At 42.3% G+C, this 15,312-nt stretch overlaps 1 protein-coding gene across 1 annotated transcript; it reads right to left on the reverse strand.

Annotated features, from left to right (window-relative positions):
- Positions 1-8,237: 8,237 nt before the first annotated feature.
- Positions 8,238-9,209, reverse strand: LOC138086582 (FUN14 domain-containing protein 1-like). The gene is given in 2 exon segments (XM_068981423.1): positions 8,238-8,554; positions 9,053-9,209. Coding segments are annotated over 2 exon segments (474 nt in total).
- Between the last annotated feature and the right edge of the window lie 6,103 nt (positions 9,210-15,312).

The following is a 15,312-nucleotide window of genomic DNA, read 5'->3' on the forward strand; positions in this document are numbered from 1 at the left end:
AGCATGTGAGATGAGTGCAATTTGTGCGGTAGTTTGAGCATTCTTTGGCATTGGAATGAAAACTGACCTTTTCCAGTCCTGTGGCCACTGCTGACTTTTCCAAATTTGCTGGCATATTGAGTGCAGCACTTTCACAGCATCATCTTTCAGGATTTGAAATAGCTCCACTGGAATTCCATCATCTCCACTAGCTTTGTTCATAGTGATGCTTTCTAAGGCCTACTTGACTTCACATTACAGGATGTCTGGCTCTAGATGAGTGATCACACCATTCTGATTATCCGAGTCATGAAGATCTTTTTTGTACAGTTCTTCTGTGTATTCTTGCCACCTCTTCTTAATGTCTTCTGCTTCTGTTAAGTCCATACTATTTCTGTCTTTTATCGAGCCCATCTTTGCATGAAATGTTCCCTTGGTGTCTCTAATTTTCTTGAAGAGATCCCTAGTCTTTCCCATTCTGTTCTTTTCCTCTACTTCTTTGCATTGATCGCTGAGGAAGGCTTTCTTATCTCTTCTTGCTATTCTTTGGAACTCTGCATTCAGATGCTTATATCTTTCCTTTTCTCCTTTGCTTTTCACTTCCCTTCTTTTCACAGCTATTTGTAAGGCCTCCTCAGACAGCCATTTTGCTTTTTTGCATTTCTCTTCCATGGGAATGGCCTTGATCCCTGTCTCCTATACAATGTCAGGAACCTCCGTCCACAGTTCATCAGGCACTGTATCTATCAAATCTAGTCCCTTAAATCTATTTCTCACTTCCACTGTGTAATCATAAGGGATTTGATTGAGGTCATACCTGAATGGTCTAGCGGTTTTCCCTACTTTCTTCAATTTAAGTCTGAATTTGGCAATAAGGAGTTCATGATCTGAGCCACAGTCAGCTCCTGGTCTTGTTTTCGTTGACTGTATAGAGCTTCTCCATCTTTGGCTGCAAAGAATATAATCCATCTGATTTCAGTGTTGACCATCTGGTGATGTCCATGTGTAGAGTCTTCTCTTGTGTTGTTGGAAGAGGGTGTTTGCTATGACCAGTGCGTTTTCTTGGCAAAACTCGATTAGTCTTTGCCCTGCTTCATCCCGCATTCCAAGGCCAAATTTGCCTGTTACCCCAGGTGTTTCTTGACTTCCTACTTTTGCATTCCAGTCCCCTATAATGAAAAGGACATCTTTTTTGGGTGTTAGTTCTAAAAGGTCTTGTAGGTCTTCATAGAACCATTCAACTTCAGCTTCTTCAGCGTTACTGGTTGGGGCATAGATTTGGATTACTGTGATATTGAATGGTTTGCCTTGGAAATGAACAGAGATCATTCTGTCATTTTTGAGATTGCATCCAAGGACTGCATTTCGGACTCTTTTGTTGACCATGATGGCTACTCCATTTCTTCTGAGGGATTCCTGCCTGCAGTAGTAGATATAATGGTCATCTGAGTTAAATTCACCCATTCCAGTCCATTTTAGTTCGCTGATTCCTAGAATGTCGATGTTCACTCTTGCCATCTCTTGTTTGACCACTGCCAATTTGTCTTGATTCATGGACCTGACATTCCAGGTTCCTATGCAATAACATTGGACCTTGCTTCTATCACCAGCCACATCCACAAGTGCGTATTGTTTTTGCTTTGGCTCCATCCCTTCATTCTTTCTGGAGTTATTTCTCCACTGATCTCCAGTAGCATATGGGACACCTACTGACCTGGGGAGTTCCTCTTTCAGTATCCTATCATTTTGCCTTTTCATACTGTTCATGGGGTTCTCAAGGCAAGAATACTGAAGTGGTTTGCCATTCCCTTCTCCAGTGGACCACATTCTGTCAGACCTCTCCACCATGCCTGCTCATCTTGGGTGGCCCCACAGGGCGTGGCTCAGTTTCATTGAGTTAGACAAGCCTGTGGTCCTAGTGTGATTAGACAGCGCACTCAGCACGGGCGGCCGTGACCGGCGCACTAAATGTGGCTGAAAGGAGCTACCCAAGTCCAAGGTCAGAGGCAGAAGCCGGGTGGACCCCATGTCCGAAGGGCAACGGCCAAGAGGAGTTACCCCACATCCGAGGTCAGGGGCAGCGGCCGAGAGTGCGAGGCTGCGACAGTGCAAGAACGGCCAAGAGGAGCTACCCAAGTCCGAGGTCAGGGGCGGCGGCCCGGAGGAGCTACCCCATGTCCAAGTAGCAGTGGCTGCGCGGGCGCAGGAAGGCCTAGAGGAGCCATCCCATGTTAAAGGTCAGGAAAGGCAGCGGTGAGGAGATACCCCTCGTCCAAGGTAAGAGAAACTCAGGTGAGGTGGTAGGTGTTACAAGAGGGCATCAGAGGGCAGACACACTGAAACCATACCCATTTTAGTAGTATGAAATAAAAGTCATCAGAAACTTGTTTGTCCAAAAGTCCTTTTTATGAATCTTCTTGAGGATCTTTATAAAAGCATCTGAGTGAAATAATGATTGTCTATTAATATAAGTGACTAAAGACTATAATGTAATTGACAAGAAACTTGGTTATTTCTATGACATACAGCATTTTAAGATAACTAGAATTATGACCTGATACCATACCAGGATGTACCCGGATTTAGATTTTGGAGCATCTATATTAATGATATCTACCCATGTAAGAAAATTTTGCCACCACTTACTTGACAGTATTTACCATGTAATATACCCAATAAATTCATTTAGTTTAGTATCTGTTCTTGGAATATTTCAGGAGCTCTTTGAAGCATCCCAAAGTTAGCTACAGGTCAGAAGAATTTTGGTTAGAATTTCACTTAGGCAAGTTTGTAAGAGACATCAAAGTTTTAAAACACTATCAGCTCATTAAAACACTATCAAATAAAATCATAGGTCACTGAAACAATACTTATTCAACCAAAGAGAGACAAAAGATTTTTAAGGTAAATACAAATCATTTAAAGACAAACTCATAATCGTGTATCAAAAGTAGCCGAACATTTCCAGAAAGCTTTTCCCTCTTAACAGAAGAGGAAACTCCAGCCCTGCACCAATCTACCTTGAATTACAAAGTTCACTTACCTAATTAAATTTAATCCAATCTCAGCCTAATCATGTGCAAAACTGTTCTCAGTCCTCCCTTTCCACAATCTTTGCACAATTTTCTGTACCTATTTAGTTTATTCTTCATTTTTCTTTTGCATTTAGAATTAATCAGCTTTAGGGCAAGAATCTCTTTTCCCTTAACACAATACATTTCCATTCCTCATACTTTCTTTTGCTGAAAACACACATCCTACTTTCTTTGCATACTAAAATATTTCCTTTATTTCCAGTAGCTTAACTCCCAATCCTTAAAAACCTTGATTTCTAGTGAAAACTAAGAAGCAAGCAATTATGAACACACCAGTATTTCTTGATTGGTAAACTAATGAACATTTTCTGTAACCTCTAGAAGCATGCGCTTTCTCATAGAGTATCTCCTCAACGTGCTACAAGATGTGTCTAATAATCAAACATCTTTAGTTTTCAGCAATTAATGTTCCAGGATTTTATCTCACTTGAAATAATCTGGATATTCAGTGAGTTCCACCATTTACCTTAGCAAAGTTCTAAAGTTTCAAGTTACCAAAAATCTGGAGAAAGTGCTTTAAGTAGATCCAAAACATTACTCCTAAAGAGTTCACCAGAAAACTCTTATTTATATTTTATAACTTGCAAAAACAATACACCAGGTTAATTCTGCTTACCGACAAACTTTGCAACAGACGTAATTAACTTACTGACCTTCAAAACACCTAGGTACAATAAAAATAAGATAGGTCTATTGGTTAAGCCAACAAGCTTAAGCTAGCTTTAATACCAGATATTAGTATTTGCTGGATTACATGAACCTAAAATTCTATCTGGCCAGTTTTCTTCATACTTAGAAATATTTAATTTGCAAGCACTTACTTTTATAAATTTTGGGAATCCTATCTGGAGATAGAGGCATATGAATAATTTGCACAGACATAAACAGACATAACTAGAGATCTTAGAGCTTTAAAATCTTAGTTATGAGTCAGGCATTACAATATAAACTTACTAGTTTATAACAGTGAAATAAGTTTATTTACTCAGATGATTAAGGCTTTACTATTTGTGGAAAAGACTTAAGATTTGTATTTGTCTATGACAAATCCTTAATGAAGCTGTGAATTTGCTTTTGGTGAGGGAGATTTTTTCAGAGGTTTGAGTTTAAAAAGGCTTCCTCTCTCCCCTCCTTTTTTCCCTTTGGTTTCAGATTCCATCTGATTGAGGTAATCAGGCTCAGTCTCAAGTCATTGCGGACTGTACTTAAATTTTTGATTTGTTGAAATCTGCTAGACAGTTGCTTTTAACTCTCCTAAGAACCGATTTGCCACCTAAATGGTATAAAAAGATCGATTTGCCCAGCTACATTTTCTTTAGTTTTTTCTTTTCTTTTCTTTTCTTTTTTTAATGAATAAGAAGACTTCCAACTACACTGAAAATCAGGAATTCCACATTCTAGAATTTTAGGGTTCAGTTCTTTAGGGCTTCAAAAGTTTGCACAAGGTATTCAACAAAGTCTTGCTGAGGGAACAAGTCAAACTCAGAGCAAAAAAAAAAACTATTATTGTTTTTATGAACCCCAGAGTATTAGCTTCCAGTTTCTAATATTTTGTGGGCTTAGGTAACACTACCAGTTTCTTTTAGTATGTTTAATTTATATCACCTTAGGGGTAGATGTATATGCCCCATCTTAAAGCAGGCAGGGGACACATTCCCCCGTGAGAATCAATGTCTATCACACGATCTAATTAGGCACAGGTGATGTAACCATGTCATATAAAGCCCATGGAAATACACCAATTTTTGGAAACTTTCATCTCAGCTTTAGACCTTTAACTTCAGTTTTCACGAGTTATCATCAACAAGCCTTGCTCTTACTAGGAGTCCCAGAAGCTTCCCTTTTTATCCTCCAGCCATTTTATCTACTTTTTTTGTAAAAAGGCTTTGAGGTTCCCAGTGAGGAGCTGAACCAGGGGACTCGGGCCTTTTTAATCTTTTAACTTGATTAGTTGGCCTAACGTTGCCACAAGCAATTGGCGGTCAGGTATCTCAGTGTAATTTTTTCCAGTCTGCTAAATATATATGTACTGTTTAAGGTAAATACAGGAGACTTGGTTGGGACCCTTCAAGGTTAAATGGAACAAAGGGACCCCTTATTGGTCCCCAGCACTAGGTAGTGTTGTATCAAACCTTTGTTTTAATCCTATTAATACCTGTTTTATCTACCCCATTTCTTGAGAACTACCTGAAGATTTTTTTTTTTAATCCTTTTGGAACAAGTCCCTTCAAAATGTCCACCTTGTTGGCAAGAAGTCTAAACTTTCCACCAGCTTCTTACTTCCCTGTTAACTAACAATCTCATGTTTTATTAGCAACTGTAAGACTCACTAAGAGGACGTCTAGACCACAAAAAATGTTTCCCAAATTTTGCTTATTTTAAACTACGGGAGTTTCTAGGTTATATACATGAGTGCGCGTGTATGTGTATGTGTGTGTGTGTGTGTGTGTGTGTGTGTGTGTGTGTGTGTGTGTGTCTCCAGTGTTCTTGCTGGCTTTCTGGGAAATCCGATGGACAAAAGAGCCTGGTGGGCAACAGTCCATGGGGTCACAAAGATTTGGACATGAATGAGCACTCACACACAAACACATATATGTAAAACCTTCTAATTTCCACACCCCACCACCACCCCCCAAAGGTATCAATAAAACAGCTGTTTAAAATGAGAGCTCTCTAAATATTTACCAATGTAAAACCTTCTCCAATTTAAAGGGTCCATCACCTGGCCACTGACAAGTAGTATCTTCATAGCAATTCACACCAATAAGATGCAAGACGTGTTCCCACAAGGGAGTGCTAAGCATGCAGCCTTCACAACATCTACAAAGGTTACTTCCCCAAAGTCTAAGAAAGTGAGGGGCCATCACTGTATAGGCAGGCAGAACGAAGTGGAAGATGACCGAGGGCTGGGGCCCTTATGAAGAACGTCCTTGAGAGCCGGCACAGCTGGACAGAAGCCCAGCTCGGAATTCCAGTCTATTCAACTGGCTGCCAAATGTACACCAAATGTGTGCCTTCTGGATAAGAGACCCAGGTCTCAAACCAGAGCAGGCGGGAAGGGGGATTGTGAGGAGGGATGCCTAGGTTCAGGTGGAATGTTTATATCTCAAACATACAGGGAGAAAAAAGCAAGTCCTTCCTAGAAAGGCTTTTGTTACTTTAAGGACAGAATTGCAAAAAGATGTTTTATCCAGCCAGATTTTCTCTAGCTATGCACACACACAAAAATTAATTCTGTAACCTCTAAAGAATTTCAATTTGGCCATCTTAAGGGCAAGGTTTCCTTTAATTTCCTGTTACGTACTGGAAGTTTAAGTTCTATATGTACATAGTAAATCTTCCTACTGTCTTTCAATGGAGGTTAAGCCAGGTATCTCTTCTTGCAAGTAAGGTTCTAAGAAAACCTGCTTCTACAGGGAGGAGTTGAACCACCACCAAATAAAACTTAGTATCTTGCTTCTTGGAAGGAAAGCTATGACCAACCTAGACAATGTATTAAAGAGCAGAGACATCACTTTGCCAACAAAGGTCCATACCAGTCAAAGCTATGATTTTTCCAGTAGTCATGTATGGATGTGAGAGTTGGACCATAAAGAAGGCTGTGTGTTTGTATGTTAGTTGGTCAGTCATGTCCAACTCTTTGTGACCCCATAGACTGTAACCTGCCAGACTCCGCTGTCCATGGAGTTCTCCAGGCAAGAATACTGGAGTGCGTTGCCATGCCCTTCTCCAGGGGATTTTCCTGACCCAGGAATTGAATACGGGTCTCCTGCATTGGTGGCTCAGAGGGTAATGCGTCTGCCTGCAATGCGGGAGACCTGGGTTCAATTCCTGGGTCGGGAAAATCCCCTGGAGAAGGAAATGGCAACCCACTCCAGTACTCTTGCCTGAAGAATCCCATGGAGGGAGGAACCTGGTAGGCTACAGTCCATGGGGTCGCAAAGAGTCAGACATGACTGAGCGACTTCACTTTCACTTTCTGCTGCATTGTAGACAGATTCTTCACTGTCTGAGCCACAAAGAAAGTCCAAAGAAGGCTGAGTGCTGAAGAACTGATGCTTTCAAATTGTGGTGCTAGAGAAGACACTTCGGAGTCCCTTAGACTGCAAGGAGTTCAAACCAGTCAATCCTAAAGGAAGTCAACCCTGACTATTCAGTGGGAGGACTGATGCTGAAGCTCCCACACGTAGGCCATCTGATGTCAAGAGCTGACTCTGGAAAAGACCCTGATGCTGGGAAAGATTGAGGGCAGAAGGAGAAGAGGCAGCAGAGGATGAGATGGTTAGAGAGCATCGCCAACGCAATGGTCATGAATTTAAAAAAAAAGTCATGGATCTAAGCAAACTCTGGGAGATAGCGGAGGACAGGAGGCCGTGGAGTGCTCCTGTCCCTGAAGTCACAGAGTTGGACATAACTTAGTGACTGAGCAACAGTGACAAAAGCTCATCAGCTAATAACCAGGTATCTGAGACCTAAGAGAGACTCATCTAAACTCATCTGGACTTTTTGAGGAAGGGTACACAGGATAAGGGGGCCTCTGCTGATACCAATGCTCCCGTCCCTTGTAGAGTTAAAGAGAGGGAGAGAAGTCTGTTCTGGATCTCTTTGTTGGTTGCCAAAACTGTCAGCTGGAAACACACACACACACACAACCTAAAAATGTAGAACTACATTTTGGACTGAGGACTGGGGTCTGGGAAGGCATCCCCTCAGAAAGCTCTGAGGGACTATTTCTAAGAGGGAAAGAGGGGACAGGATATATAAGAGTTTTGTTTGTTTCTTTTTTATTTTTTTAATAAAATGAAGATAATATTCTACTGGGGAATATATGCAACAGATTTTTTTTTTAATCTCTCCATATCTACCTCCAGTAGTAGCATTTTATAGGCAACTTTTAAATGGCCACAAATTTTAAAAAAATAATGAAAGCCATGTTTTGCTTAGGGATACTAATATATTTATACCGTATAGGTTATTTTACAGCAGATACTCGTCTGCCAAATTTCAGATGACAAAATGCCAAGCAGTGAGGTTGGTACTGCCCAGCTAGCTGTTTCTTGGCGTCCATCCTGGAGAATCTGTCAATGTGTAAGGTCAAGACCATCTTGTCACCTCCAAGTCTCTTCTCAGAGGTGACTCTACTGTGATAGAACACTCATCTTCTTAAGACGCAAGGCCTGGCAAAAAGCCTCCCGCGAATCCCCTGGACATCATGATGTTCTCTCTGACAAATTCCGCTGCTTCTTCTATTATAGTATTGATTTCGGGTGCTGCCTTATTTGCTCGTTTCTTCATCCGTCCTTTATCTTTGTCTACATCTTTTTCAACTCTCTTCTAGTCGATCTACATATAGCCGCCGTCACTGGCAACCTGAAGAAGAAAGCCACCACCTACTGCATTTGCTGCAAGTTTTTGAACTTTCTGGAACAAAAATCCCGCACACCAGCCACTCACTCCACTCTCTACAATCTGGGTGACTACTGAGTATTTTATATTTATTGAAAAGCAGAGACATTACTTTGCCAACTAAGGTCCGTCTAGTCAAGGCTATGGTTTTTCCTGTGGTCATGTATGAATGTGAGAGCTGGACCGTGAAGAAAGCTGAGCGCTGAAGAATTGATGCTTTTGAACTGTGCTGTTGGAGAAGACTCTTGAGAGTCCCTTGGACTGCAAGGAGATCCAACCAGTCCATTCTGAAGGAGATCAGTCCTGGGTGTTCATTGGAAGGAATGATGGTAAAGCTGAAACTCCAATACTTTGGCCACCTGATGCAAAGAGCTGACTCATTTGAAAAGACCCTGATGCTGGGAAAGATTGAGGGCAGGAGGAGAAGGGGACGACCGAGGATGAGATGGCTGGATGGCATCACCGACTCAATGGACATGGGTTTGGGTGGACTCCGGGAGTTGGTGATGGACAGGGAGGTCTGCCATGCTGCAGTTCATGGGGTTGCAAAGAGTTGGACGCGACTGAGTGACTGAACTGAACTGAATATTTTTCTACGATAGGTCTGGAGCTGTGGCCAAACCCTTGATTCCACCAGTGTTGTCTTCTGGCATACTCAGTTAAATCCAACACTTTGTAAGAGTCACCATCACTTTCATATTCTTGGGGAGGGAGGTTCTGGGTTGCCATGATACTGCTGGCAGCTGTACTGAGGTGGTCCCAACCCGCCTGCCTCTCCCCACTACTTTAAAAACCACTCTAAGCCCAGGTGGAAGTCTATGGTAGGAGTTATCGCTGAAAAAAATTTTTCAGTCAAACATCAGAAGATTACTACTAATCACACACACACAAAAAAGACAACTTCAAGTTTAATGATTTTAGTGCTTTTCTATGAATGAGAGGATGCAAGATTCTAGACCAACTGAAATTACTTCTTTGAACACCCCGGGCCAGTATCCTGTTTTTCTCCAGTCTGAATTCCCCTCAGGGTGTACCATCTGGGGCAGCTGCAGTGCTGATGGCTTGATGGTGGACATAATTTGTCATTTACTGAAATGGCAGGCACACGTTTTCAATATTTCAGAATTTTTAGAATTAATGGCACAGAAGAATTTCATTAGGCATATTTTCTTTTATGCTTTACTTCTTGAATTCTTATCACAACCCACCCCCACGATAAAACACAAAAGCATCCAACATGTACTGAAACTTGTGTGTAAAATGAACACTTGATTCACGTGGCATACAGGGGTGTCAATTAACAGAGAAAAACATTCTTTATTATTACGGCCCACCCTTTAGGTCCAACAATTGGTCATATGCTTCCAAGGCTTGATATTTTATTCTTCACTTTTATTTCCCTTCGTGGATGGAGATCCAAGCATACAACCAAGTCCAGTTGACATAAATGTACTTTGGGGCTCCCTGTGATCTTTGTTGTTGGCTGAGCAGAATTATAATCAGGACTTCTTACATTTAGAACAAACTTCACTCTTGTTCTCCACTCATTCTTCTAGAGGGAGGACATAATGACAGAGTTATCAAAGTGGGTACTTGGTGGGGTCAGTGTGTTGCTTATTCCAGTGGCATTTGCACTCAAGCCAAGTATGGGAAATGGGAAGGCTTTTTGTTTCATGCTTTCTGATGTTGTTGCTCTTCTACGTGAGTGTAGCTGATCCTTGGGTGTTTCGTGCAAGATTGCACATTGGCTGGCTTCTGAGTTTAGTGGTTGTTTCTACCTCCATTTTCTTTGCCTCTCAGGCCTTTGGAATTTTTTGTTTGAATCAGATTATTAGAATATTACTATTATTGCATAATAACAAAGTCAATGTGTTCTAGAAATTTAAAGTACTTGACAGTCTGTAGAGCAAAGATTGGCATCGATCAGGATTGGAAGTGATTCTCGATTCAAGCATTTCCCACTTGTCACTTAATTCCTATTAGCCTCTATTTTTCTCCATTAATAAAACAGGCATTCTATCCACTTTTCTGGCTTGTTAGCATTAAATAAAATGCCTATAAATTACCTAGCGTATTACTTGTATCACAACGACAGTAAATATCAACTGCTGTTGTTAAACCTGCCAGCGGCTTTCTGAAGCATATGAATGTTAAAATCATTACATATGGAAATGAGGTGGTTTTTTTCTGATTGAATAAGGTTATTTCAGTTAGGAAGTTGGGAAAGTTATTTTAGTCTAATCTTTTTTATAAATTTAAGCCTTAAATTTGCAAATGTATTTTTGTTTGAGAGGTACTATACATTAGAAAAAGCATGCTGGTATGAATCTAAAAATCAGTTACAGAGAGAAAAATGGGAAAAGCACAAACTCATGGAGAATAAACAACATGCTACTAAAACAAACAAACAAAAAGGGTCAGTGAAGGAATCAAAGAGGAAGTCAGAAAACACCTGACGACAAATGAAAATGAAAACACATCTTTCCAAAAATTTATGAGCTGCAACAAAAGTAGTTCTAAATAGGGAAGTTTATAGCAATACAGACCTAGCTCAAGAAAACAAAAAATCTCAATTAACCTCATCTTGAAAAGAATAATAAGCAAAGTCCAAAGTCAACAGAGGGAAGGAAATAACAATAAAAGGGAATCAGTAAAGCAGAGACCAGAAAAACCTGGTCCCCTCTGGTGCCATGCGGGGAGGCTCAGCAGCAGCCTGAAACTACGCTGACTCAGTGGCAATGGAGTTCAGTGGGCCCCCGTGTGGAGCTCAGAGGGGATCAGGTCCCTCCCCACAGAGCGAGGCCCCAGCCAAAGGAAGCAGGGCAGAGGGAAGGGAGGAGAAAGGCAATCAGGGATGCGGGCATTTCTAGGCACGGGTGTTCTGGCTTTACTGAAAGAAATTATCCAGACAAGATGGTGGAGTAGAAGGGCTTGAGTCCACCTCCGCTCTTGAAAACACCAAAATCATAGCCAACTTCTGAACAACCACTGAGAAAACAGACTCAAACCTACCAGAAAAGATATTCTTTATCCAAAGGCACAGTAGAAGCCACTATATTCTATAGGCAAAAAGTTGGGGTACATTCATGGTATAATCAATTCCCATACCCACTAGATGGGAGATCCCCGAGATGGAAAATAGTTATAACCCAGAGATTCTCCCCTAGGAGTGACAGCTCTGAGCCCCATGTCAGGGTACATAGTCTGGGGGTTGGGGGTGGGGTTCAGGCATTGGGAGGAGGAGTCCCCAGAGCATTTGACTTTGATGGTCAGCGAGGCTTGAGTCCACAGTAAGTGGGGGAACAGGGACTCCACTCTTGGGGAGCATACACAAGGTTTCACATGCACTGGGACCCAGGCCAAATCAGCAACTCCAGAGGGGTCTGGGCCAGACCCACCTGCAGGTCTTGAGGGTCTCGGGGGAAGGCAGCTGTGGCTCACTGTGGGGAGAAGGACACTCAGGGAATACTCACTCATGAGCTCTCCCAGAAGTCTCCGTATTGACACTGAGACCAGGCCCCAACCGACAGCCATTTGTAGCGACATGGATGGGTCTCAGGATTATCATACCAAGTGAAGCAAGCCAGAGGACGCCAAGCACCATGTGCTATCCGTTTTATGTGGAATAAGAAAAACAGAAATAAATAGACCCCCAGACATAGAAAACAAACTTACGGCGACCAAAGGGGAAAGCGCAGGGGAGAGATAAATCAAGAGTGTGAGATTAAAACTCCTGTACACAGTACTACATATGAAATTCATACCCAGGAATTCTGTGACAGTCCAGTGCTCAGGACTTCACACTCTCACTGCCCAGGGCCTCGGTTCAATCCCTGGTCAGTGAACTAAGATCCCACATGCCATATGGTGCAGTCACGAAAATAACTAATTTTTTAAAGTTAATTAATTAATTAAATTAGACAACCAGCAAGGACCTGCTGCATGGCACAAGTATCTATATATGCCATATTTTATAATAACTTAAAGCAAAAAGAATCTGAAAAATATATATGTGTGTATAATAATCACTTTGCTGTATATCTGAAATGAATACACATTGTAAATCAACTATAATTCCATAAAAGCACCAAAAACACCATTTCACTTGTGTGTGTTTATGTGTATCAAAGTACATACTGTGAAAAAAAAATTTTAAGGGAACCATCCCACATGGTTGGTGGGAATGTAAATTGGTACAGCTATTATGGGAAATAGTATGCTGCTGCTGCTATGTCACTTCAGTCCTGTCCAACTCTGTGTGACCCCATAGACAGCAGCCCACCAGTCTCCCCCGTCCCTGGGATTCTCCAGGCAAGAACACTGGAGTGGGTTGCCATTTCCTTCTCCAATGCATGAAAGTGGAAAGTGAAAGTGAAGTCGCTCAGTCGTGTCTGACTCTTAGAGACCCAATGGACTGCAGCCCACCAGGCTCCTCTGCCCATGGAATTTTCCAGGCAAGAGTACTGGAGTGGGGTGCCATTTCCTTCTCCATGGGCAATAGTATGGGGGTTCTCAAAAAGTTAAAAACAACGATAATTCAACATTCTAGTCAGTTCAGTCCAGTTCAGTTCAGTCACTCAGTCGTGTCCAACCCTGCGACCCCATGAATTGCAGCACGCCGGGCCTCCCTGTCCATCGCCAACTCCCGGTGTTCACTCAGACTTGCGTCCATCGAGTCAGTGATGCCATCCAGCCATCTCATCCTCTGTCGTCCCCTTCTCCTCCTGCCCCCAATCCCTCCCAGCATCAGACACTTTTTCAGTGAGTCAACTCTTCACATGAGGTGGCCAAAGTACTGAAGTTTCAGCTTCAGCAACGTTCTCTCCAAAGAAATCCCAGGGCTGATCTCCTTCAGAATGGACTGGTTGGATCTCCTTGCAGTCCAAGGGACTCTCAAGAGTCTTCTCCAAAACCACACTTCAAAAAGCATCAATTCTTTGGCGCTCAGCCTTCTTCACAGTCCAACTCTCACATCCATACATGACCACAGGAAATACCATAGCCTTGACTAGACGGAACTTAGTCAACAAAGTAAGGTCTCTGCTTTTGAATATGCTATCTAGGTTGGTCATAACTTTCCTTCCAAGGAGTAAGCGTCTTTTAATTTCATGGCTGCAGTCACCATCTGTAGTGACTTTGGAGCCCCCCAAAATAAAGTCTGACACTGTTTCCACTGTTTCCCCATCTATTTCCCATGAAGTGATGGGACCAGATGCCATGATTTTCATTTTCTGAATGTTCCCTGCTTATTTAACTTATATGCAGAGTACATCATGAGAAACGCTGGACTGGAAGAAACACAAGCTGGAATCAAGATTGCTGGGAAAATATCAATAACCTCAGATATGCAGATGACACCACCCTTATGGCAGAAAGTGAAGAGGAGCTAAAAAGCCTCTGGATGAAAGTGAAAGAGGAGAGTGAAAAAGTTGGCTTAAAGCTCAACATTCAGAAAACGAAGATCATGGCATCTGGTCCCATCACTTCATGTGAAATAAATGGGGAAACAGTGGCTGACTTTATTTTTTGGGGCTCCAAAATCACTGCCGATGGTGACTGCAGCCATGAAATTAAGACGCTTACTCCTTGGAAGAAAAGTTATGACCAACCTAGATAGTATATTCAAAAGCAGAGACATTACTTGGCCGACTAAGGTCCATCTAGTCAAGGCTATGGTATTTCCTGTGGTCATGTATGGATGTGAGAGTTGGACTGTGAAGAAGGCTGAGCACTGAAGAATTGATGCTTTTGAACTGTGGTGTTGGAGAAGACAAGAAGATCCAACCAGTCCATTCTGAAGGAGATCAGCCCTGGGATTTCTTTGGAAGGAATGATGCTAAAGCTGAAACTCCAGTAATTTGGCCACCTCATGCAAGGAGTTGACTCATTGGAAAAGAGTCTGATGCTGGGAGGGATTGGGGGCAGGAGGAGAAGGGGATAACAGAGGATGAGATGGCTGGATGGCATCACTGACTCGATGGACGTGGGTCTGAGTGAACTCCGGGAGTTGGTGATGGACAGGGAGGCCTGGCGTGCTGCGATTCATGGGGTCGCGAAGAGTCGGACACAACTGAGTGACTGAACTGAACTGAGCTTTAAGTCAACTTTTTCACTCTCCTCTTTCACTTTCATCAAGAGGCCTTTTTAGCTCCTCTTCACTTTCTGCATAAGGGTGGTGTCATCAGCATATTGGAGGTTATTGATATTTCTCTGGCAATCTTGATTCCAGCTTGTGCTTCTCCCAACCCAGCGTTTCTCATGATGTACTCTGCATGGAAGTTAAATAAGCAGGGTGACAATACACAGCCTTGACGTACTCCTTTTCCTATTTGGAACCAGTCTGTTTTTCCATGTCCAGTTCTAACTGTTGCTTCCTGAGCTGCATATAGGTTTCTCAAGATGCAGGTCAGATGGTCTGGTATTCCCATCTCTTTCAGAATTTTCCACAGTTTATTGTGATTCACACAGTGAAAGGCTTTGGCATAGTCAATAAAGCAGAAATAGATGTTTTTCTGGAACTCTCTTGCTTTTTCCATGATCCCGCGGATGTTGGCAATTTGATCTCTGGTTCCTCTGCCTTTTCTAAATCCAGCTTGAACATCTGGAAGTTCACGGTTCACATATTGCTGAAGCCTGGCTTGGAGAATTTTGCTTTGCTGGAGCATCTGTGAAGAGATACCCCACGTCCAAGGTAAGAGAAACCCAAGTAAGACAGTATGTGTTGCAAGAGGGCAGACACACTGAAACCATAATCACAGAAAACTAGTCAATCTAATCACACTAGGACCACAGCCTTGTCTAACTCAATGAAACTAAGCCATGCCAGCATGGT

The sequence above is a fragment of the Capricornis sumatraensis genome, chromosome 9 (assembly GCF_032405125.1).
Source record: "Capricornis sumatraensis isolate serow.1 chromosome 9, serow.2, whole genome shotgun sequence".
Lineage (NCBI taxonomy): Eukaryota > Metazoa > Chordata > Mammalia > Artiodactyla > Bovidae > Capricornis > Capricornis sumatraensis.